Source organism: Colobus angolensis, unplaced genomic scaffold (genome assembly GCF_000951035.1).
Source record: "Colobus angolensis palliatus isolate OR3802 unplaced genomic scaffold, Cang.pa_1.0 Scaffold153, whole genome shotgun sequence".
Lineage (NCBI taxonomy): Eukaryota > Metazoa > Chordata > Mammalia > Primates > Cercopithecidae > Colobus > Colobus angolensis.
In genome coordinates, this window is record NW_012114633.1 from 2,327,627 (window position 1) to 2,350,994 (window position 23,368).

Below are 23,368 nucleotides of genomic sequence, written 5' to 3' on the forward strand. Positions count from 1 at the left end.
ATTCTAGTAAAGCAAATGAGTGGGAGACATTCTTCCCAGCTTATGGAAACCCATAAAGGTTTTCTAAACTTCCTAGTTAAACATTGGCACACTTTAAATAAAAGCTCATTTCACACATCTCCTTGGAATTCTGGCCAGAGTTGCAACATTTCATTCAACTTGACATCCCTGAGTATTATTTATGAATCTGAACAGACTGAGCATCATTATCCTGAACTTTTCTTAAGTAAAGCAAATTGAATAAATCCAAATAGCTCAACTCTTGTAGTATATTGTGATCTTTATGAATGTAAAATGAAAATCTTCCCTTGGATTTCCCTAAAGACAGAAATCTAAGTAAATCATCTTCCACTGTAGAAAAAGCAACCGCTGTCTTGTTAACACTGTCTAGTTATATTGCCTTCAATTTATTTCCTCTTATTTTCTGATGAATAGCAAAATCATACAGTCATTTCAGAATGATTTTATTTCTTCCCTTTTTTTTTCAGGTTTGCCGAATCGGGTTAATTTTATTTTAAGCTATTCTTTGAGCTCCACCTGTTGGTAGAATTTTAGTATGACTCCTAGGTACATTTAAAACAAGTCACAGTTTGAACCGTATCTTAATGTGCGGCAGTAACGGTTGACTAGTCACAAAATACATTAAGGAGAAGACAAGCTGGGAATCGGGGGCTTGGCCTTTCAGTAAGGATGATCACGCGAAGGTTAGGAAAGAGTGAGGAAAGAACAGGCAATAAAGTGAAGTTCATAAAGTCATGAGGCCAGGGATGGTGGTCACAAATTTCGGGAAAACAGGAAGCTAGGATATCGTAACCTCGTTTTCAAGTTTCAAAAAGTTGCATTTGCTTATCTGTGAGCACCTGTAGCAGGAGTTCACAGCCTGCTAAGAATGTCTTCAACAATCCTCTTGTGGCATTTACTATATACTGGACACTAAGAGCTTCACTAATACTGATTTCTGTAACTCTTACAATAAGACTGTGAAGTAGGGACTATTAGCCTCATACTTATTTCAGTTATGGAAACTGAGGCAAAGAATGGTCACACAGCTTACTCAAGATTGCGGGGGCAGTTGATGGCAGGGCCAAGATAAAACCGTGGCAGTCTGATCCAGTGTCCCTGCTCCTGGCCCCTCTGCTATGCTGCCTGTGGGTCGCAGAACCTTCCCTGGGAGAGGCGAGCTGGTTGGCACTCCTCCTGCCCCGTCACCTCACCCTATCTATCTCAGAGAGTGCACCTCACCCACCTGCTCAGAAATCATGGCTGTCTCACGCCATAATTTAAAATAATGCTTCCTCAGAAAATGTTGTTGACCTCTCTCGTCTACTGTGTCTCCTTTTGCACTTGTGTCGTGCCTCGGTGGGATAGTGGAGATAGCAGTGTTGGTTTCTGCCTCTTCGGGCAATCTGAGCTTGCACAAGCCCCTTAACCTCTCTAATTCCCAGTTTCCTTTTCTACAAAATGGTGCTAATGTTAACCTACACTTCTAAGGGTTGTTATGAGGCCTTAATGAGCTGTGTGTGAGTCAGTGGTGGTGGGCTGTGTAGATGTTGGTGATGGTATTTACAGATCAGCCTCCTCTGGAGGGAGCAGGTGTCTCCACAGATGGGAAAACTGGGCTCTAAAACGTGGTACCTAACTTCAGACAACTGCCGATCTTTCTCCTTCTCTGCTCACCTGCCAATTGCTCTGCTGGAGATGTGGTCCCTTTCAGGGGACTCTGGGCACTTCCCTCTTCCATGTCCAGGTCCCTGAAACCTCAGGTCACCATTTGTGTATGCCCCTTTACGGGATTTCATGTCTGGGATTCCTGCTACCACTCCAGTGCCCTTCACCTCCATCACACACACACACACACACACACACACACACACAATTTTAGGTCCTTCCATTCTAGTTTTGTGGTTGCAAGAGTTTGTATCAGATAGTTATCTGTACGAGACCCATTCTCTTCGAAAACCCAAAGATGCCAAAGAGGTACCCCAGGAACCCCATTCGCCCTTGGGGTTGGGGAAATGTGGAGCTCTGGCTCCCTCACGCCTGTTTCTATCAAGGCAGCTTTATTTTATGTATTTACAGATGGAAACTCTGGTGGGAAGTTTACTTTCAAGAACATGTACCAAGGTCAAAAAAAAAAAAAAAACCATTTGGACTCATTGGACTAAACAATCTCTGAAGTTCCTTTGACTAAGATTCTTTAATCCTCAGAAATGCAACATAGGGTAGGAGCTTTAGATTTTTCAAAATGAATTTAATTTTAAGAATTTGCTTTGGAATTTCACAACATTCCTTGAGGAATCTGTAGACACGCTATCATAAAATCAACTTAAGCAATCACTGCCTTTCTCTCAACTATGTTCTCTCCTGGGAAGAGTCAATGCGAGTAAACGATTTCATCACCTAGAAAGTGGCCAGATTTTGAGGCCATCAGTCTGTCCCTGTAAAATAAACATTCACAGGAAGCAACCTTTCCCTGGAGGTCCTTATCTAGCCGGGAGCCAGCTAGAGAGTGATTATTGAAATGTGAAAACTGTTTGACTAGAGAAGCTGGAATTGCAGTCTCTCCAGTTTGCTCTTTGTCAGTGGGCTTTAACTGATAAATGACAGTTTTAGCCACAGACTGAGGTGTTAGGTAATTTTGTTTATGTGGTGGAAAGTCATGAAGCACAATGAAGCTATTAGCAAAGCCTGAGTGACTTGAGTTTCATTTAACAAAATAGCCAAACAGATGTTCTTTCAAGGTTCAGTGTTCTCAAACACAGACACGCTACTCACACCCCAGCTAGCCCAGGTATTTGCATAGCAAGTTGATTTCTCACTGAACTAATTTGAAGAGTTGCAACACTTTTTTGAGGGAGAAATTGTACAAAAATATTACTAAAACCTTAGACTTTGTAGAATGCAGCAGAGGGCTTTATGAGCTAAGCAGTGTTGTCATTTTACATTCCTGTCTTCTGATTCTGTGATTAAAAGCTATCTCTCATGTGATTGGACCACTGTTTTCCTCTCTTCTCATTGTTTCCCATGATCTAACCCAGTGTCTAGCACATAATAGGTGCTCAATAAATATTCACTAAATGAAAGGGTTATTTTAATTGTTTCTATTCCACATAGTTTTCCGTAGGGGGTGTTACAACAAATTATGGATTGTTAAGAGATAAGCAAGAAATTTGGATGAAAATCACCCTTTATCCCAGTCATATTTTTCTTAGCAGAGGTTTCTGTCAAGTTAAAAGCTATTATCATTTGTTGGCCGGGCGTGGTGGCTCATGCCTGTAATCCCAGCACTTTGGGAGGCCGAGGCAGGTGGATCACGAGGTCAGAAGATCGAGACCATCCTGGCTAACAGGTTGAATCCCATCTCTACTAAAAAATAAAAAATTAGCCTGGTGTGGTGGTGGGCCCCTGTAGTCCCAGCTACTTGGGAGGCTGAGGCAGGAGAATGGCGTGAACTCAGGAGGCGGAGCTTGCAGTGAGCTGAAATCGCGCCACTGCACTCCAGCCTGAGCAACAGAGCAAGACTCCATCTCAAAACAAAACCAAAAAAAACTATTACCATTTGTTAATATATTCTAGGTTTCCAAGGTATATTATTAGACACTAAGCAGAAGAAACAGAGAAGAATATGGCAACATCTAGACCTACCTTTCATTGTACTTTTTTTTCCAAGTGGAGCCCTGGTTAAGTGGGTTGTCCAGTTTTCTAGTTTCTTAGCAGCTTTTCCAATGGGTATTTTTCTTTAGAAGTATAATACAGTCAATCCAGCTATTATATTCAGTGCCATATAATGTAATGTACCATATAATGTAAATATCATTAATATGGATATTTTGTATCTGTAATCATCTTAGATGATTAGGATGGCTTTGATACAAACATTAATGGGGCATCTTTTTTTTTTTTTGAGATGGAGTTTCTCACTCTTGTTGCCCAGGCTGGAGTGCAGCACTGCAACCTCTGCCTCCAGGGTTTAAGCAATTCTCCTGTGTCAGCCGCCTAGGTAGCTGGGATTACAAGCACACGCCACCATGCCCAGCTAATTGTTTGCATTTTTTTTAGTAGAGACAGTGTTTCACCATGTTGGCCAGGCTGGTCTTGAACTGCTGACCTCAGATGATCTGCCCGCCTCGACCTTCCAAAGTGCTGGGATTAAAGGCGTGAGCCACCGTGCCAGGCCCTAATGCATCTTATATATGATGTTTTTCCATTCTGTGAGGGATGGAACCTGCGAATGAGAGACTGAATAGTATCTCTAGCTTAGACTACACTGATGAAATAATGAAGACTGTGACAGTCATGCAAGCTGTGAAAATTAATAATGCTTTCTTTGGTCAGAGCGTCTTTCCTCCAGTCTTGCATATAGTAGGTCAGCTTCCTTGCTGGATTTTGTTCTAAATGTGCCTCACAATTGCATCAGGGATTTAAAGTAAACATTAGAAATTATTTTGAATCACTGAGAAAATAATCACCCTCTCACCACCCACATTTCAGTTCAGTAAAGTACTGTATAAAGCGTAAAGACTTTTTCCAAAGCTAATGGACGACCCTGAGTGTCATTGCTCTGTCTGTGGAATCCTGGTTTCTCACACTTTTAAGACCCTGATATTTGGTGGTGAACACACAGGTTCCATAACTCAAAGAGCTGAGGAAGCTATCCGTACTGAATGATCATATGTATATTTACGCATAGAAATTAAACTATATAGGCCAGGCGTGGTGGCTCACGCCTGTAATCCCAGCATTTTGGGAGGCCGAAACGGGCAGATCACTTGAGCTCAGTAGTTCAAGACCAGCCTGGCCAATATGGTGAAACCCTGTCCCTACTAAAAATACAAAAAATAGCTGGGCATAATGGCGCATGCCTGTAGTCCCAGCTACTCAGGAGGCTGAGGCAGGAGAATCACTTGAACCTGGGAGGTGGAGGTTGCAGTGAGCCAAGTTCATGCCACTGCACTCTAGCCTGGGTGACAGAGCGAAACTCTGTCTCAAAAAGAAAAAGAGAAATTAAACTATAGAGGCTGGAATGTGAGAGCAATGGGACCTGTAAGAGGAAAACACTAAACTTTTTTCTACTGTTACTCTCCATGCCTCCCTTCTGGTCACCTAAATGTGTGTGGGAATTTCTCTCCACTAACAACCAGTTCTCCAGCAGACGCAAACTGGGTGTCCTACAATTTAACCCAATTCTAACACTCTTTACCTTAACCCACAGGCTAAGGGCTTAGTCCCACAAGACTGCCCCCGATTCAGATGCCCATCGCAAGTCCCAGGTTGTGATCTGCACTTCTGACCAACCAGCAATAAATTGAGGGTTCCCACAATTCCCTCTTCAGGTTCAATGAGTTTGTTAAAGCAGTTCACAAAACTCAGGGGAACATTTTACTTATATTTACTGGTTTACTATCAAGGATATTACACAGAATACAGATGAACAGCCAAATGGAAGAGATGCATGGGGCAAGGCATGGAGAAGGGGTGTGGAGCTCCCATGCCCTGTCCAGGTGCACCACCTCCATGTCTTCAGCAACCTAGAAGCTTCCCAAAATCTGTTCTTTGAGGTTTTATGGAAGCTTCATTACATACAGTTCATCACAAAGTTGATCGCCATTGCCATTGTGGATGAATTCAACTTCCAATCCCTCTCCCCTTCCCAGAGGTCGGGAGTGGGGTAAAAGTTCCAACTCTCTAATCACATGATTGGTTCCCCTAGCAACCAAGCCTCATCCTGAGGCTATTTAGAAGCCCACCAAGAGACACTTCATTAGAATAGAAAATGCCAGAAAATTCACCCAGAAAATTCCAGGAATTTAGGAGCTCTGTGTCAGACAATCCTATCACTAAGGAAATTACAAAGATCTTAGGAACCTGTGTCAGGAACCAGGGTCAAAGACCAAATTTTTAGAACAGAAGACTTACCTAACATCTCCATCTAGAAAGGTCTTAGGAGCTCTGTCTCAGTAACCAGGTGCAGGGACCAAATATAGATTTCTTATTATATCACAATATCATAGCACCTCAGCTCCAAAAGTTTTCCTTCAGTCATCCTCCAGCTGCAGTCCTCCCTACAAAGAAAGTCTTCTGTGGGTTTAAGGCAATGTGCTCACTCAGAATCCAGGACCCCAGAATTCCCAGCCCAGAAGACCTGAAGCCCCCACTTCCAGGGCTTGTGTAGGCCTCTCCAAGTCTACTCTCCCAAGCACAGATGACACCATCAGTGCAAACATGTCTAGACACATGACACATTGGTCATGCAAGGCCCTTCACAGAGGTAGAAGCAAAAGGGACAGGCAATGGCCCAAGATGGCTGTGCTATCTTTACCCATGCCACCATGTTCCAGTAAGACTTTGAGGAGCTAAAACCTGGCCAATTAGGTTATGTGAAGGATATATCAAGGCAGGAGGCTAGACCATATGTTAACAGTTTGTTAACTTGATTGATAATGGTTAAATGTTTTTACATACAGTATTGGATCTCTGTGCACTTGCCTGAGGCCTCTCAAATGTTCTGCACCATTGAACTCAGAGATAATGTGAAAGGCACCCATTAGTGAACATGAAGTGAAAGTTGTAGATTCTTCAGTGTTTTGCATAGTGTAAGCATCCCCTCCCTAGAGGGCAGTGAGATTTTTCTATTGTTCAAAAATACACCTTCTTGGTGCCTATTTCAAATGCAAACAGGATTCTGACTTATTAATGCACTCAAGACAACTGGTCCGTCTCAAGCTCAACCAAAGAAAGAGCATATTTTAACATCAAGGGGCTGGAGAAGAGGAACTGGCTGTTTGATGTGTTGACGTGCTGGGAGTACTTTTAGGGGTGGTTTAGGGATTTTTAAGCAGAATTTTGATTAAACATAACTTTCTACTAACCCAGTAAGAAGTGATTCCACCCTAGTCAATGTAACTACCTGCAGGCAATGTAAAGTATCACAAAGATCTACCTCCTTCTCAATAACAAATCCTAAATGTAGCATTCTCATTATCAAGGAAGTCTTCTCACATAATCACAGAATTGTTGTTCATATCATCACATTAGATTGTTTTTATTATTTCAGATTTCAAATGCAAACAGGATTCTGACTTATTAATGCATACTTAGTGTTGACCTTCCTTTCTTTTCAGGTGACCCTGCCACCTCCAACTGCCCACCCTGACTTTTCTGGTGTAAATAATCCTACATGTTCACATGTTCCCAGGGCTCATTTTATAAATTGTTGAAGCTTTATATCTCCAAATTTTCCACCTCCCTTTTGAGATTAAATGCAATGAGGATACACACATTGAGAATAATTCCTCTCGAATTTCACCCAGCACTCTTGTTAAAACGCAGAATCTGATTCAGTAAGCCTGGAATGAGGTCAGAGTTCCTGTTTTTCTTACAAGCTTTTAGGTGATAGCAATACTGCTGGGTCCTTTTTTACCTACTATAAAATTTCACCAGGGACTAACTGCAATTTCCTGCTTCTTTCTATGTCAAACTCCTACCCAGAGGTAATCATTTTTTGAGCTGTAAATATCTTGCCAATACTGATATCTCTTGATTTTTTAAAATTTTATGTGTCTAACTTCTGATTTTCTATAAAAGATTAAGCTATGTATTTCTTATAACGTCTCCATACATAGAAATTCTCCCCCATCTTCACAATATCATTATATAATACATTTTCATTTACTCAATGTATTCAATATTTACCTTATTATGATTATATAAAACTTGTTAACAGCTAAGCCATATAGCATACTATGATTGTATTTCCATTCTTATATTACTTTTAGTTTTTTCTGGATTTAATAGTTTCCCTGAGTTTTTGATTTGATTAATTTATGTACCTGTCACTAATTAAGACCCAAACTTTCCATCAGAACAAGAAAACTCCTTACAATTTGGTCAAACATGTCAATCTATAAGTTCCTTTCTTCTTTTTTTCTTGGCAACATTGCTCTGGGAGCCCTCCATCTTCTGGCTCCAGTCCTGGCTACTTGCCCTCTGATCCTGTTGTGCAATTGTGGGGTTGTGGTTTTTTGTTTTTTGCTTTTTTTGTTTGTTTTTGAAACTCCCTTTCACCGTTATCCTAGGGAGTCCCACCCCCTTCTCCTGGCTGGGTTCATGTCTTGCTCTTTCTTAGATTACTGTCTCCTTTTTATTAGAGAGACTCTTTCAGTAGTTTCCAAAGAAAAAGTACTAAGGAGCCAAATTTCCAGAGGCCTTACATATCTGAAAACGTTTTTCACATTCATAGTTGACTGACAGTTTGGCTGGATATAGAATTCTGGGTTAGAAATCATTTTTCCTCCGAATTCTGAAAGCACTATTCCATTGTCTTCTACTTATCTTGTATTCTGATTCTTAATCATTTATAAATGCCTTTTTTTTCCTGCACTCCTGAAACTTTTAAACTGGTTTCCTGCAATTTTACAGCAATGAGTTTCGGTTCGGCTCTTCATTTATTTGTTGTGCCAGCCATTCACGGGTCCTTCCAATTTGAACACTCATGTCTTTAATTTGAGTTTTGTCGTATTCTTCATTTTTATAGATTATTGAAAACACATAAAAACATAAAGAATAATAGCATGAACACCCATCAAATAGCTTAAAAATTCAAACTTTGTAAATATAGTTGAAGACACCTGGTACCCCACCCCCCACCCTTTAATCCTTTTCCTCCCTGTACCCACCCACCTCCCAAAAACCACTGTCTTGAATTTTGATGTTTATTGTTTTCAAGAATGCCTTTATACTTTTTCTATGAATGAATATGTTTCTATATACTTTATATTATTCTGTATTATAAATTCGGATTTTACATAAATGGCATCCTTATATATATATTTTATCACAACTTGCTTTTCTTGCTCAAAAAAATATTTTCTGAGACTCATTCCTACATTGATTCATGTGGCTGTGGATCATTTATTCCAATCCTGTATAGTTTTTTTGCTCTATAAATATACACAGTATAGCTAGCTATTCTCCTATTGATGAATCATTTTATTATTATAAGCAGTTCTACTATAAACATTCTTCAATTAACATTCTTCTACATGTCTTTTTTTTAATATGGGTGTAAAAAATCTTTGACTTACATATATTTGGTAGCAGATGGGTCAGAATCAGATGATTCAACAAGAATTGTTATGTATAGGTAATGTGCATCTTCTACCTTTCTAGATACTGAGAAATTGTTCCCCAAAGTGATTGTAGCAATTGCATAAGTGGTGTAAGAGTTACAATTTGTTTACGTCTTTGATATTTTCTCTGCTCCATTTTCTCTGTTCTCTTTCTGGAACTTGTGTTAGTTTGTTGTTGCAGTTCATGTATAATTCTTTATTTGCTATCTTTTCTATTCTATTTTTGACATCTTTGTGGGGTTTTTTGGTTTGTTTTACATTCTGGGAAATTTCCTCTACTCTATGTCCAATCTTTTTACTGACTTGTCTATTTCTCTTATTATATTTTAAGTGGTTTTGTTCTTTTTAAGTGGTTCTTTATTATTTTCGGAATATTTCTTACAATAATATTCTATTCTTGTTTCACTGATATAATATTTGTTTTATATAGTTTTTAAAAAGTGTTTTAATGTACATTTTCAAATATATACAGAAATAGAGGGAAAATACAATGAATGGATTTAAGCATCACCTAACTTCAACAATACATACATTTTTCCTGGAGTTCTCAAATTCTAGATAGTACAGTATAATGTAGATACTTCAGCAGGAATCTTTAGAATATAAGAAATGTTTAAACCTAACCACACTACCCTTATCGCAAAAAACAAAATAACATTTTTTAAATCCTTACTTAATAAAATCCTATTTTTTGTTCAAATTCCTCCATTGTCTCAAAAAAGGCCTTTTGACAGTTGGTTTGTTCAAATCAGTATCTAAGCACTATCTTCCCATTACAAATGGTTGAGGCCCCTTCAACATGCCATACATTTATTGAATAAACTGAGCTGAATACAATAGACTTTTTTCACTGTTTTTTTACTCTTCTTCTCCTTCCTTTTTTTTTTGCATTTTGCATTTTGCTTTTCCTCTGAGATTTTTGTTTCTGCATTCTCATTTCATGTGAGAGGGTTTGTCAAATGCCTGATGATCATTAGCTTGCTGTTAATAATTAAGAGAAGGGCACTGAAAAACTGCCTGAAAACTCTATGTGCATGTTGGGAACTGTAGACTTAGGGTGATTATTAGAATCTGGCTGTTTCGATGGGTTGTTGGGGGACGGTGGTGGGTGTAGAAGGCAGCATCTGTATGCTACCTCCCTTGGTCTGGCAAACTTCCCAGATACCTTTCCAGGAGCTTTTAAGCCTGGCTGTAGCTGTCGGAGAAGGGGCAAGCATGGGCTTAACTGTAAATTGTAACAGGACCTTCCTCTCTTTAGCACACACAGCACCTAACCCCTGACTGCAGCTTGACCTTGTTCCCAGAATGTAGAGAGCCTCTCTAATTACTCTGACTCATCTGCTCCAAAGAGCAAACCTCCCTCCTGTGCCCAGGTCTGGAGGAATGGAGACTTCACTGCCTGAGCTGGGGCTCTTACTGCACATCCTGGTCTGCAGTCTTCTTTTCTGCAGCCTCAGGGTGCTCAGTGCTTTCAACCCCTGGGTTCTTTCTTCTACCCTCACTCTACACTCCCCTACTTTTCACTCAGGGATCTAGATTACAGTTTTACTTTATTGGAAAGTGAATAAAACTCCAGTTATTACCTTAGTGGAGTGTCTGGAGGGAACAGAGGAAAATACGTATACTCCACCTACCATGTTAAACCAGAAGGAGGTCTTGCATTCTTTTTGAACAGATTCATTGTGACACTAAGACTTGTATCTGTATACTTATGCATATATAGATTGCTTTTATTAACATTTGGTAACTCGAAAGGACCAATTTTCAAATATTAAAATAAGGAACAACTTGTCTAAATTTCAACTGAAAAAAACCATGCTAGAATTTTTAAAGCCAGAAATTACCTTGTTTTGAAGACTTAAAAGCATTCTGTTTGGGGAAATGAAGATTTTCCAAACTGTATATAACTTTTAAATCAATAAGAGGGAATGTTCAATAATAGAGATGGCTTGGGGGCATTTACTTTATTAATTTATTAATAAATATATTAATTTATATAGAAACAAGTCTTCTATTAGATAGTGAGTATGCATTTGTGAGGTAACAATTTATTTCTTTCTCCCTTAGGGCTGTCACATGGTGACTGAAGAACTTCATTCCATAACCTTTGAAACACAGATCTGCCTCTATGGTCTGACCATAGATTTGGAGGTAGGTGTTTCAAGAACGTACACCATTTACTCATGGTATTTGCAGGAATTGATCAGCATTAGTAGCTGTAAGTTTTGTTTTTTCTAGGTTTTAGTACATTCCCTATTCATTACTTTTGTTTTAATTTAGAAAATCAATATGTCAAATATTCACTAGTTAACATAATATTTTGGTTAAATATATATGATAAAAGCTTGTGGGTAACTGGGTGCTGTGACTCACACCTGTAATCCCAGCACTTTGGTAGGCCAAGGTGGGTGGATTGCTTGAGCCCCGGAATTTGAGACCAGCCTGGGCAACAGTGCAAAACCCCCCATCTCTACTAAAAATACAAAAGTTTGCTGGGTGTGGTGGCACATGCCTGTAGTCCCAGCTACTCAGGAGGCAGAGGCAGGAGGATCGATTGAGCCCAGGAGGTGGAGGCTGCAGTGAGTGGTGATCATGCCACTGCACTCCAGCCTGGGTGACAGAGTGAGACCCAGTCTCAAAAAAATAAATAAATAAAAAATAAAATAAAATAAAAAGTTCAAGGGTATTATGAACTTTATATACATTAAATAATTTGTTGCTCAGGTTCTTCTTTGTTTGGTTTTCTGGGATTTCCTGAGTCATGAACACTCAGTGGAAAGTCTAAAGAGGAATAAGTATCCTTGAACTTATGTCATGTAGTGATATTTTTTTTGTAGTAATATATTTTCAAAAATTTAACTTGTACATAACTCACAGTAGGAAGATTTCTCTAACATAATGAACAAAGACAAATAATAGGAACATTACAGTACGTTGCTTTGATCCTCATAAAACAATCACCACTAAACTCAAAGAAAGAATAAAGAAACTTTTGGGATTAAATTGAGCATTAATTGACTATGTGCTCCTTGAGGGCAGAACACTGTGAATGAACGAGTGCATGAATGAACAAACACAATCTCATACACCCTGAATATGATCCTATTGTAGAGTATATTCTTTTAGAATTCTGCCTTTGCTCTTTTATCTTAATGATGGTAATATGTTTTTAAAATCTTTCATAAATTCCTTCCTCATCTCCTTTCCCTAAACCTCTGTTTTTATGAGTTGTTAAATTTCCTCAAATGGGTATTTTACCATCTATAGGAATCTGATGTCTGTTGTTGGGGAAAGACTACTATAAGTTGATTAGCTTCCCAGGCTAATTTGTAAAAGCCTGTTTATTTCATAAAGTAGAAAACCACAGCACCAAGAATACTAAATTGAGTTAGTTCTGTAACAATAGCACAGACGCCTGTATCACCCATAGCTTACGTCTCCTACTTTTACAATAGAAAACTCCCACTTCCAGTGTTTACATTAATTAGGTGTTAGGTCATAATTTGAAGATACTGATTCATTCCAGAGAAAAACTTAAAATAGATTCTTTAACTTATAAAGAAGATTGTTGCTAATTCAATAGACTCTCTAATATATTGCACTTGAGGCAGCAGGTGACATTTCAAAAGTATAAATGTGTCCACGATGTCAGGGGAGACACTGGGAAGCTGCCTGACTGAGCACTGTGAAAGGATTCCTGCTCTTTCCTCTCTGTGCCCTTACCCATGCATGCTCAGAAAGTTCCATGGCCTTCACAAGTCATTTCAGTGACCAGGGTAGCATGGACATCAGGACTGGAGGCGTGGGACTGGCTTGAGATTGGCCCTTTACAGGCAAGGGTCAAGCATAAGATGAATGTAAGGTGGGGCTACCTGTAATAACTATGCTTTTTTCCCCCCAAACCAGACCAGCTCATTGCCTGTGGTGATGATTTCCAATGTCAGTCAATTACCTAATGCTTGGGCATCCATCATTTGGTACAACGTGTCAACCAACGATTCCCAGGTAGACTCTATTTCTACCTCACCTTCTTTAATTCTATTCGATTTGTTTTATTGCCAACAAACACATCTGCATCAAAACATGTGTGTGCCAGTGGGGTGTGGGGTGAGAGTTGCTTTATTTCTAGTTGTGTGTTTCCTCTCATGTCATATTTAAAGCAGTATGTTCTGATGTATGTGGTTCCTGAGAGAGTTCTGCTAGCAAAAGTAACAGACAGGTATTTATTATTTCTGAGGGTCTGGTCAGCTCCCAACTATGTACGTACCAGAGAGTTCCGGGGCCATCCTATGTCTCTGTTAACTAAGCTGAAGGGAACTTCTTACCTCCTCAGCTGCTCTGGTCCCACCTTGTCCATATAGTCTCTTTTATGAAGGTAGAGAATTGGTCTCCAAGTAAGTAATTAGAATATTCATCAATCTTGCCTAATTGTATTCTGACAGCACGCATTTTCAAGTCGATTGCAGATTTCATCCATCTTAGGCTCAAGCTGGGATTTAATGCCATCTGGTGGTTGTAACACTGGCCCAAACTTGGCCTCAAGTCACAAAGCAAGCCGTGAATAGATGCTCTTATAAGACAACCAGGGAAGGGAGTGGCAAAAAAGATGAGTCAGCACTTCCCCTTGCACCTCTCCTTCAAAACCTCAGTGTGTTATCCTGGAAACCACTAAGGGCTAGAGAAAATAGGTCAGATGTAAATAACAACATTTCTTCTTAATTCAGAGCAAATGTTCCCTCCAAAGGGAAGAATTCTTCTACTTTAGATCCCAGTAGTAAGAACAAGATCATAATGAATCAGCTTAGTGTTCTTTCCCTTTGATTCAATGTTTCTAATAAGGAAATGATTCAGCCCTACTCCTCCTCCTCAAGTGCCCTAGCATCTGAGACAAATTAACTGCGGAGAGGAAGACTGTGCAGGGTGCCCTGAAGAGAGCAGAACTTATCAGAGAAATTGCCTGGTCTTTAAGGCGAAGGACAGCCAATGCCCCTGAGATTAAATGCTGATCCCCATTAGATCAACACTTGTTCAGCTTTCTTCCAACTCCAGGGAGTAGGAGTGATGGGATACTTCTCCGTCCTCCAGCCTCACAGAGCAGTGCTGCACTTAGCTTTCTTCAGCAACCTCCTTCTGTAAGAAAGTCACCAAAATCATCACACTCATCATCCCAAATTTACATGGCTCTAGGATGAGAATCTAGAACTATAGATAACATACAGCTCCTAAAACACAGATTCACAGCCTAGTTACAGAACCAGTCTGAACAACTAATCCTGGTTTCTCCTCTTAATTCTATCCTGCTTTGAAACCTAAGCCCTTAGGCCTTGATTGTATTCAGTGCTTTCTGGTCACTTTTCCAGGCACCATTCTCAGGTTCACAAAAAACCATCTCCATAGAAATTCTTTCTCTTCATTCCTCCTCTTCCTATTGCCCATTCTTTGTTGGATGCTGTGTCCTCTTTTATTCCCACCTTCTGAAATCTCTTGAATTGGTTCTTTTTCTTGATTAATCTAAGCCCACTTTAGCTCATGTTCACAACAGCCTTCTCCAGGCACCGCATTGGATTTCTGAATTCTTCCTTTCCTCTTCTTGAAACACCTTTCTCGAGTTTCACACATCTGTTTTCCAGTAATCTGGGACAGAGTCTTATGTTTCACTATTGTTGACCCAGTTTCTGGCACAATCTCGTTTGTAGTCGATCACACAGAATATTCTCTTATTTAGCTTGGCACAGTGGTGCACACCTGTAGTTTCAGCTACTTGAGAGACTGAGGCAAGAGAATTTCTTGACCCCAGGAGTTTAAGTCCAGCCTGGACAACATAGCAAGATCATTTCTCTGTTTTGTTTTGTTTTTTTTTTACGTAGAGCAAATAAGAAAAGACTACTATGGTGTCCATAAAACAGGTATTTGAGGTTAATCATAATATTGTAGGGTCAGCTGCCCTAGCCTGGGACTTTACGGTTTCTAGCACTTTGGGATGATTGGTCTGGTCAAGGTAAAACTTGTGCCAACTCCATGATAAACCAATTAAATAATATAAGTTTTGTTTAGGATGAATATTGTTTTAGAAAAGAGTATCTGTCAAATTGTTGGACAGTGTTAAGTACTTGCATGAGCAGACTGATACGGAAAAGTTCAAGAGATGTCAAGTGATGCTTCTGAAGAAAGATGGAGCTCTGATTATATTACACTCAAAGAACAGGGAGACTTTTAGGAAAAGACGACGTCAGCCTTAAGAACAACAGAGATGAGATGATATTTTATATTTACTTAGGTTGGCCAAAAGACTTTAAATCAGGAATCCTATATATTGAATTACAGCATCATAAGCGTAATTGTTATTAGTGGTGAATATGTATGGATCTGCAGCAACCTCAATTCTTGCCTCAGAAGAAAGAATTCAACTGAGGAGTATAGGACAGAAGGAGTGACCAAGGCAAGCTTCAGAGCAGGAGTGAAAGTTGATTAAAAAGCTTTAGAACAGTAAGAGAAGGAAGGAAAGGAAAGTACAACTTGGAAGAGGGCCAAGCGGGCAACTTGAGAAGCCAAGTGTGCAGCTTGACCTCTTGATTTGGGCTTGGCGTTCTTCAGGGGTCTTGTGTTACTTCTCCCCACTCCTGAGATCTTACTGGGAAGATGCTGAGCAGTTTTAGGTGTTTTCTATTAGAACACTGTCTTTCCCTGGCACCAGCTGTGACCAATTATGACTTTAGAGGAACAGTTAACAACTGCCTGACCATCACCTAATGGTCACCCAACACTCCTAGTATGTGTGTGGGGAGACAGGGAGACCTCTCTTGCCCTGCTCATACCTCACTAGCTACCCACTGTAAGATAATTAACAAATCATCATCATTATTCTATTTCAGAACTTGGTTTTCTTTAATAATCCCCCACCTGCCACATTGAGTCAACTACTGGAGGTGATGAGCTGGCAGTTTTCATCGTACGTTGGTCGTGGCCTTAATTCAGATCAACTCAATATGCTGGCAGAGAAGCTTACAGGTGAGAACCGGTAGACAGACAGGATTCGCCTCTGTTTTTGGTACTCAAGCATTTAAAATAACCAGGACGCTATTACTACTATTAATAATGATGATCATCATAATTTATTCAATGCCTACTATATTGCCAGGCACAGAGCTAAGTGTTATATTATTTTTAATCCTCGGGAAAGTCCTGCAAGGCTCACCTTATTCTATCAATTTTATAAATGGCTGTATTGGAGTGCAGAAGTCAAGTGACTTGCCACAGCTGCATGGCTAGTACACAGCAGAACCAAGCCACAGGCCAGACCTGTCCAGGTCTAAAACCCCTCCCTGTCTATTCCCCACCCCAGTCTCCAGGGTATATTTCCACTAAATATGATGTGAAGCCTTAATGGTGCCCCATATGATCGTTCATATGAATGTCTCAACTGACATAAACCAACTGGAAAATGACTGATTCCTTCACTAGGTCTAGGAAATGTAATAGAAATTTTAAACCACCTGGGCAATACTTAATTCTGCATACCAAGAAAGTTTCAGCTTTGACTGAGATTTCTGAAGTTTGCAAAATAGAGTCATTGGTACTACATGTACCAACTATAATCCAAACTTTTTCTAAAAAATCTCTAAGAAAGCTGTATTTTGACGAGTCAGGGTTTAACATATTTAACACCAAAAAAATAGTTAAAATTAGATCTATATGCATTTCTAGTTAAATTAGGGCCAAAGATCCATTTGTGCAGCAGAAGTAGAATCATGTGTGATTTAAGCTTGACTCACATGGTGCTGGGATGCTTGCCACTTCCACCTACTCTTGGATCAATGGGTACTTAAATAAATTAGGATTTCGGAAAACATCACAAAATTTACTTAATGGAAATACGTGTTTTGATCCTTATTTAATTCATAAGCAGCAATAGTAGGCATTCAATAAATATTTGTTAGAGTGAGTAAAGCTTTTAAGCATGTAGTATAGATAGCAACCATATCCTTTCAGACCTTTATCAAATTATTCTTTTGAGTATAATTTCCTTAAAAATTTCGATGAAAGCTCTTGTGTCCTTTCACTGCTCTGGATCAAAACAGCCAATGGCTACTTATTGTCTAATAGATTTCTAGTCCACTCTTTCCGTCTTAATAGGCAACATTCTTGGTAATCTAGCTACACCTAACTTACACGAATTTGTTTTATAATGCTCATTTACCAACATTAAGTAGCTCTTCCTGTCTCCGGTATAAGCCATGTCCATGTCCATCATGCCTTGTCCTATATTACTCTTGCTCTCTGGAGTGGCCTCCTTTGTCTCCTCTGACAATTTATATTCTACCCATCCAGATCCTAGATACCCACCTGCTTTCTAAAGCCATTGTTAGCTCCTCCACCAAAAAGCTGATTTTCTAGATAATAAACTTCTTAGGAGCAAGGATGATGTCTTCTATTTGTACTGTACCTAGCACTCAGTACATTGCAAACCCATAACAGGTGCTTAAGAAATGCTTGACAGAGAAGAGGAAAAATATCTAAATTGAGCACAAAATGGAAGCATCTCATTGTCGAATGAAAAATCTCATTCTTTTCTTTCATTTCAGTCCAATCTAGCTACAGTGATGGTCACCTCACCTGGGCCAAGTTCTGCAAGGTACAAATGGTCGGGGAAACATCATTTAGATACATTTGTTTTTTAATACAATCTTCCTAAGTCTATATTACTACCTGGGGTTTTGAGAAATTCCCAGATAAGAATTTTTTTTTTTTTTTTTTTTTTTTTGAGAGGGAGTCTCGCTCTGTCGCCTCCCGGGTTCATGCCATTCTCCTGCCTCAGCCTCCCAAGTAGCTGGGACTACAGGCACTCCACCACCACGCCCAGCTAATTTTTTTGGTGTTTTTAGCAGAGACGGAGTTTCACCGTGTTAACCAGGATGGTCTCGATCTCCTGACCTGGTGATCTGCCCACCTCGGCCTCCCAAAGTGCTGGGATTACAGGCGTGAGCCACCATGCCCAGCCAAGAATATTTTTTAAAGAAACTAAGGTGTTGTCCAGTTTCAGGATATTATTTTGTTGAAAAATTGAACTTAAATTATTATATCAACATTATTACTTAAATAACCATTGTCTTAATGTGCTTGTTTATTCCTATAGGAACACTTACCTGGTAAATCATTTACCTTTTGGACATGGCTTGAAGCAATATTGGATCTAATTAAGAAACACATTCTTCCCCTTTGGATTGATGGGTAAGTTATAGGCTATATTTTTCATATGAATGAATTATGTTATTTTTTTCTGTTGTTACTGGTTTTCTTCTACTTCTTTTTCTCTTAGGCATGTTTAGTACCATAGAAAAAAATAGTTGCAATTTCTTATTTGTGCAGTATCACTATGTATATTAATCTATATATGAGTATTTCAGGTAAGAATGACTTTTGATTACACTCAAAACAAACTGTAGGTCTGCTCTTTGTAAATGCAATAAGTGAAAATCCAATAATGATCAGAAAAAATCATGCATGTTCTATTTTTAGGTATGTCATGGGCTTTGTTAGCAAAGAGAAGGAACGGCTCTTGCTAAAGGATAAAATGCCTGGCACCTTTTTATTAAGATTCAGTGAAAGCCATCTCGGAGGAATAACTTTCACCTGGGTGGACCATTCTGAAAATGGTATATACTCACTAATGTTTGTTCTTGTAAAATTAGTTTTCTTAAATTTAGTTACTGGGATTTCAGTTTTTGGAAGTGTATGGTGTGTTGATCTGTTGTGATGTATTCAGTGAGCTTGAATATTAGTAGTGGCAGTTGTCTCAGAACAGGGTACCTATGAATTCCAAAAAGTCTATCGTATGCACAATCTATACTGTCCAGGCAGCAGAAGGTCTGACATTGAAGTGACATGAACTAACAAGTCACTCCAGTGGCATGAAGATAATGTGGGCAGGGAAAAACTGGTCACAAGGAATGTGTACAGGAACCTGTATATTTCTCCAATTTCTGTTTTTCAAGGGGAAGTGAGATTCCACTCTGTAGAACCCTACAATAAAGGCCGGTTGTCTGCTCTGCCATTCGCTGACATCCTGCGAGACTACAAAGTTATTATGGCTGAAAACATTCCTGAAAACCCTCTGAAGTACCTATATCCTGACATTCCCAAAGACAAAGCCTTTGGTAAACACTACAGCTCTCAGCCTTGTGAAGGTTAGGTTTTTCTGTTTTTGTTTTTGTTTTTTTCCTTAAGATTTTGGAAAATAACCTCATATTGGAGCAAAGTAAATGATAAATGAAGTTCCTCTTTTTGTTGACTCTGATTTTTGTAAGATCTAAGGGCATTTGGAGGTCAAAGCCTTAGAAATGAAGTGGTATGTCAGCAGCTCCTGAAAAGGGACCACTGGGCTTTCTAACACTAGCAGAGTAATAAGCAGCTGCGACTAAACTTCACCATGGCCATGGGGGCCTCTCAAGGCCACTCCGAGAGCTTCAGTTTTCTCCTTTGTAAGACAGAAGTGGTGCAGACTTCATGTCTATGACTGGGGGAAAGGAAAAGAAAGAGGGGGTAATGATGAGAAGCTTTTAATAGTAAAACAAGTCTGTATATTGCAAAGGAACCCCAGGGTTTATAAGTTTTATATTTTCAACCATACTTTAGTTTTACAACTCAGGGTATTTGTTCATTTGCCAGGGAGGGACCTGTGGATCTGTGCTTCATCCTCTCCCTCCCCCACTCACCCAGCCTACCTTTCCTGGTTGTATCCTAAGGACCTAGAACAATGTCTGGCCAAAACAGGCATTCAGTAAATATTTGTTGAATACATAAAAGAAAATTCGTTAAATTGCTATGTAATTTTAAGGTACGTTCATCATTCTGTTTCTTTAATGGAAGTGTATACAATCCATAGAAATCTTCATCTATAGCACTAAATCTTTGGGCCCCATCATGCAGAATATCCTACAGTTGTCATTCACAGACTCGCAGCCACCTGACTTCATGCTCTCTGAAATAAACAAAAATGCAAAAGAAGAGAAAAGCAAACAAACCTGTGACATTTCAGTGTCTTTCAACAACTGATCGAATGAAATAACAAATATCAATGCAACAAATTAGGGTTGGAAAATTGGAACAAATACTAGTTCAACATGGTATACCAGAGAAGTTTGGGGAATTTTTCCAAGGTGAGGTTTGCATATGACTGTTACTACAGCACAATGATACTTTCGGGAACACTGATGTCTGTACTTCAAAAACATTTGCAATCATAAGGGTCTGACTGGTGTCCATTTAAATGAAAAGAACTGGGTTATTATATCCTCCAAAACATGACTCAATCAGTCCTTATAATCAAACGTAAATGAAACGTAGAAGACAGGTAATACAGCTGATTCTCAATTTTTCCCATACAGTTTAGAGGCATTAATATACGAAGTCAGATTAGGCCTGCCAAGAGATTTGTTTTTCTCTTCTTGCACATCTTATGCTTATCTAATAGATTGTGTCCCCTATTTAACGAAACATTTTTGTGTATCACCGAACAACTGTATTATCTCTCTTTCTCTTATCATTAATATTTTTCTAGACTCTTTTTTCCCCAGTTTTATTGATAATATTGACATTTTTTCCCCAACATTGTGCCTTCTTTTTTCCAGTTTCAAGACCAACAGAAAGGGGTGACAAAGGTTACGTTCCTTCCGTTTTTATCCCCATCTCAACAATGTGAGTAATCTTAGTCACATGTAAAATATTTTTTATAAAAAGCTTTCCTATAGGAGATTTAAAAGTAGAGCAGAGTACACATAACTGAGAGCAAAGCATTGTCATGTGCAATGTCCCATTTCCTTTTATACATAAAGCTAGGCTTTAGGGCACACTTACCACAATCTATTGTGACTAAAATTATAAAATTCCCCTTATAATGCCATATATTCCATAGCAAGTTGAATGTTCTGATATGAAATGATGAATCAGATAACTCAGTGTCACAAATAGATGAAGCCCTAGAAATGAGTTCCTGACACAGTAAGTCACCGTGAGCTATTATTATTTTCTAATCCTTGTCCATATTGACCTTGTTATCTCTTCAAGCCGCAGTGATTCAATGGAGCCACATTCTCCATCAGACCTTCTTCCCATGTCTCCAAGTGTGTATGCGGTGCTGAGAGAAAACCTGAGTCCCACAACAATCGAAACTGCAGTATGTTCCCTTTATTTTCCATTGCTGGTCAAAGGCATTTCCAATGATGCAAAGGTGGTGTGGGAATCAAAGGGGCTGAAATACTGCCTGGGTAGGGAGAAAACATATTTATTGGATCAAATTCATGAGCATGACACAAAAGGTGTCTGGATGGTCCTGCGTGTTGCTGATCTTACAGGTATTGAAAGCAGACACCTTCGCTTACTTAAACTGCTTTACATTCTTTCCACCAGAAACCACCAGAGGGCAAAATATTCCTATACCCTATTCAAGCACACTACCCCTACTGGCACCACGGGCCCACTCATTCTCCAACACTCTCTACTTTAGTAAACAGCATTTACTGGTCAATATTTATAAACCTAGTATACTATCTAGTTTACTAGTTACTTACTATCTAGTAAACCCAGTTTGCTATCTTACAGTGCAAACATCACACATTGCAAATTTTCTTGATTATGGCTTGCATTTCTAGAACTGGGAGCTTCATCAAGTAATATATGAATAATAGTCAATGGCATAAAAATGCTCTCCTTTTTGAGAACTGAGTCATAATCTTTAATGCAATAATGTTATTTGAGATGAATCCTATTCGCTCTTATCCACCAATACTGTCAATGGGTTCAAACCCCCAATTTACATGAAAGTGAACATACATCAGAATAATATAATAGAAACTTGGAGGGACCCTAAGCCTCAAAACATTTTTATCTGGCTAGCTTTTAATTCTTCTCTTGAAGATTTCTATAGATGAAAAATTCACTTTCCTTTGATAGCTTATTCCAATGTTAGTTCCCTTAAATCATCAAGTTATTTATGTCTAACTGAACATTTGCTACATTTTGCACCCATTTCCTCATTATGTTTTTGGTGGATAAACAGGCCTTTTTCTTAAAACAGTTTTCTGTGTCCTTGAAAGGTACCTTTTATTTTAGACTGATCAACCCCTATTACTTTTGCAAATACTTAGTTTAAGTATTTTAACTAGGTAATAGAAAAATTATGGAGTAATTTGTAGAAAAGAGGGTGTTTATTTACACAAGAAATAGTGATTTATTTGCAAACCAATAGTTTCCTCAAAGATTATTTTCATTTTTAATTTTAGATGAAGTCTCCTTATTCTGCTGAATGACAGGATAAACTCTGACACACCAAGAAAGGAAGCAAATGAAAAACTTTAAAGACTGTTCTTTGCCCAACGACCACATTTTATTTCTTCAGCTTTGTAAATACCGGGTTCTAGGAAATGTTTGACATCTGAAGCTCTCTTCACACTGTCATGGCACTCCCCAGTCGGGAGTGTTGTGATTGAAATTCTTGAAACCAAAGCTTCAGATAAATGTGCAAGATAAGACAACTTTCAGAAACCAGTGTTAATAACAATATTAACAGAAGACTTGCTTGCCTGTGTTTGGTTTATTTCTGATTTTGTCTCTCTGGTGTTACTTATGATTTTAGCTAGAAGATGCAAGTGTTAATGTTTCAGGGTAGGTCAAGAATAGCAAAGTCACACCTACACCTCAGCAAGAAGGCCTGAGGGAAAAGCCAAATAAGCCAATCTACTGTGTGATGAGTGCTAGCAGGCACAGTGATCACAGTGGATCCAAGAGAAAAGTCGTGATGCGACATTAGCAGAAATTCATAGGGCATCCAGGGTTGAATTAGGAAGCCTCCTGAGTGCCATGTCAATATTATCCCAACTATGGGATTCAACAGCTGCTGGTACCACAGGAGGAGGGATCCAGAGTCATTCCTGGTGGTATCTTGGGCAAACTGCACTGATTTTACAGGTATTGTAAGCAGACACTTGGGTTAAAAAAATAATACTTTAAAAAAACTCATGAAATGAGGACTAGGAGGATGAAATGAGGACTAGGAGAATAACAACTCTGGCCTTGGGTGACTGATTTTATTCATAGGTTGCTCATTCTTCATCTCTAGAAGAGGTTAGACTATGTGGGTTCTATGATCTTTCCCAGCTCTAAGAGTCTCTCTGGTCCCATGAATCCCACCTGAGACTGGGGAAAGAGGTTTAGGATGAGAAGTTCCATTCCTTCAATTTTCTCTA

At 39.1% G+C, this 23,368-nt stretch overlaps 1 protein-coding gene across 3 annotated transcripts in view; it reads left to right on the forward strand.

Moving 5' to 3' along the window:
* Positions 1-22,696, forward strand: part of STAT4 (signal transducer and activator of transcription 4) — a 123,993-nt gene extending 101,297 nt beyond the window's left edge. For all 3 annotated transcript variants that reach the window (XM_011936426.1, XM_011936428.1, XM_011936427.1), the window contains 10 exons: positions 11,196-11,279; positions 13,035-13,133; positions 16,001-16,136; positions 17,711-17,760; positions 18,262-18,356; positions 18,645-18,781; positions 19,121-19,312; positions 20,756-20,822; positions 21,192-21,300; positions 22,406-22,696. In XM_011936426.1, coding sequence (XP_011791816.1) covers positions 11,196-11,279; positions 13,035-13,133; positions 16,001-16,136; positions 17,711-17,760; positions 18,262-18,356; positions 18,645-18,781; positions 19,121-19,312; positions 20,756-20,822; positions 21,192-21,300; positions 22,406-22,432 — 996 coding nt within the window. In that variant the 3' untranslated portion in view covers positions 22,433-22,696. The remainder of the gene's footprint in view (positions 1-11,195; positions 11,280-13,034; positions 13,134-16,000; positions 16,137-17,710; positions 17,761-18,261; positions 18,357-18,644; positions 18,782-19,120; positions 19,313-20,755; positions 20,823-21,191; positions 21,301-22,405) is intronic.
* The last annotated feature ends 672 nt before the right edge of the window (positions 22,697-23,368 follow it).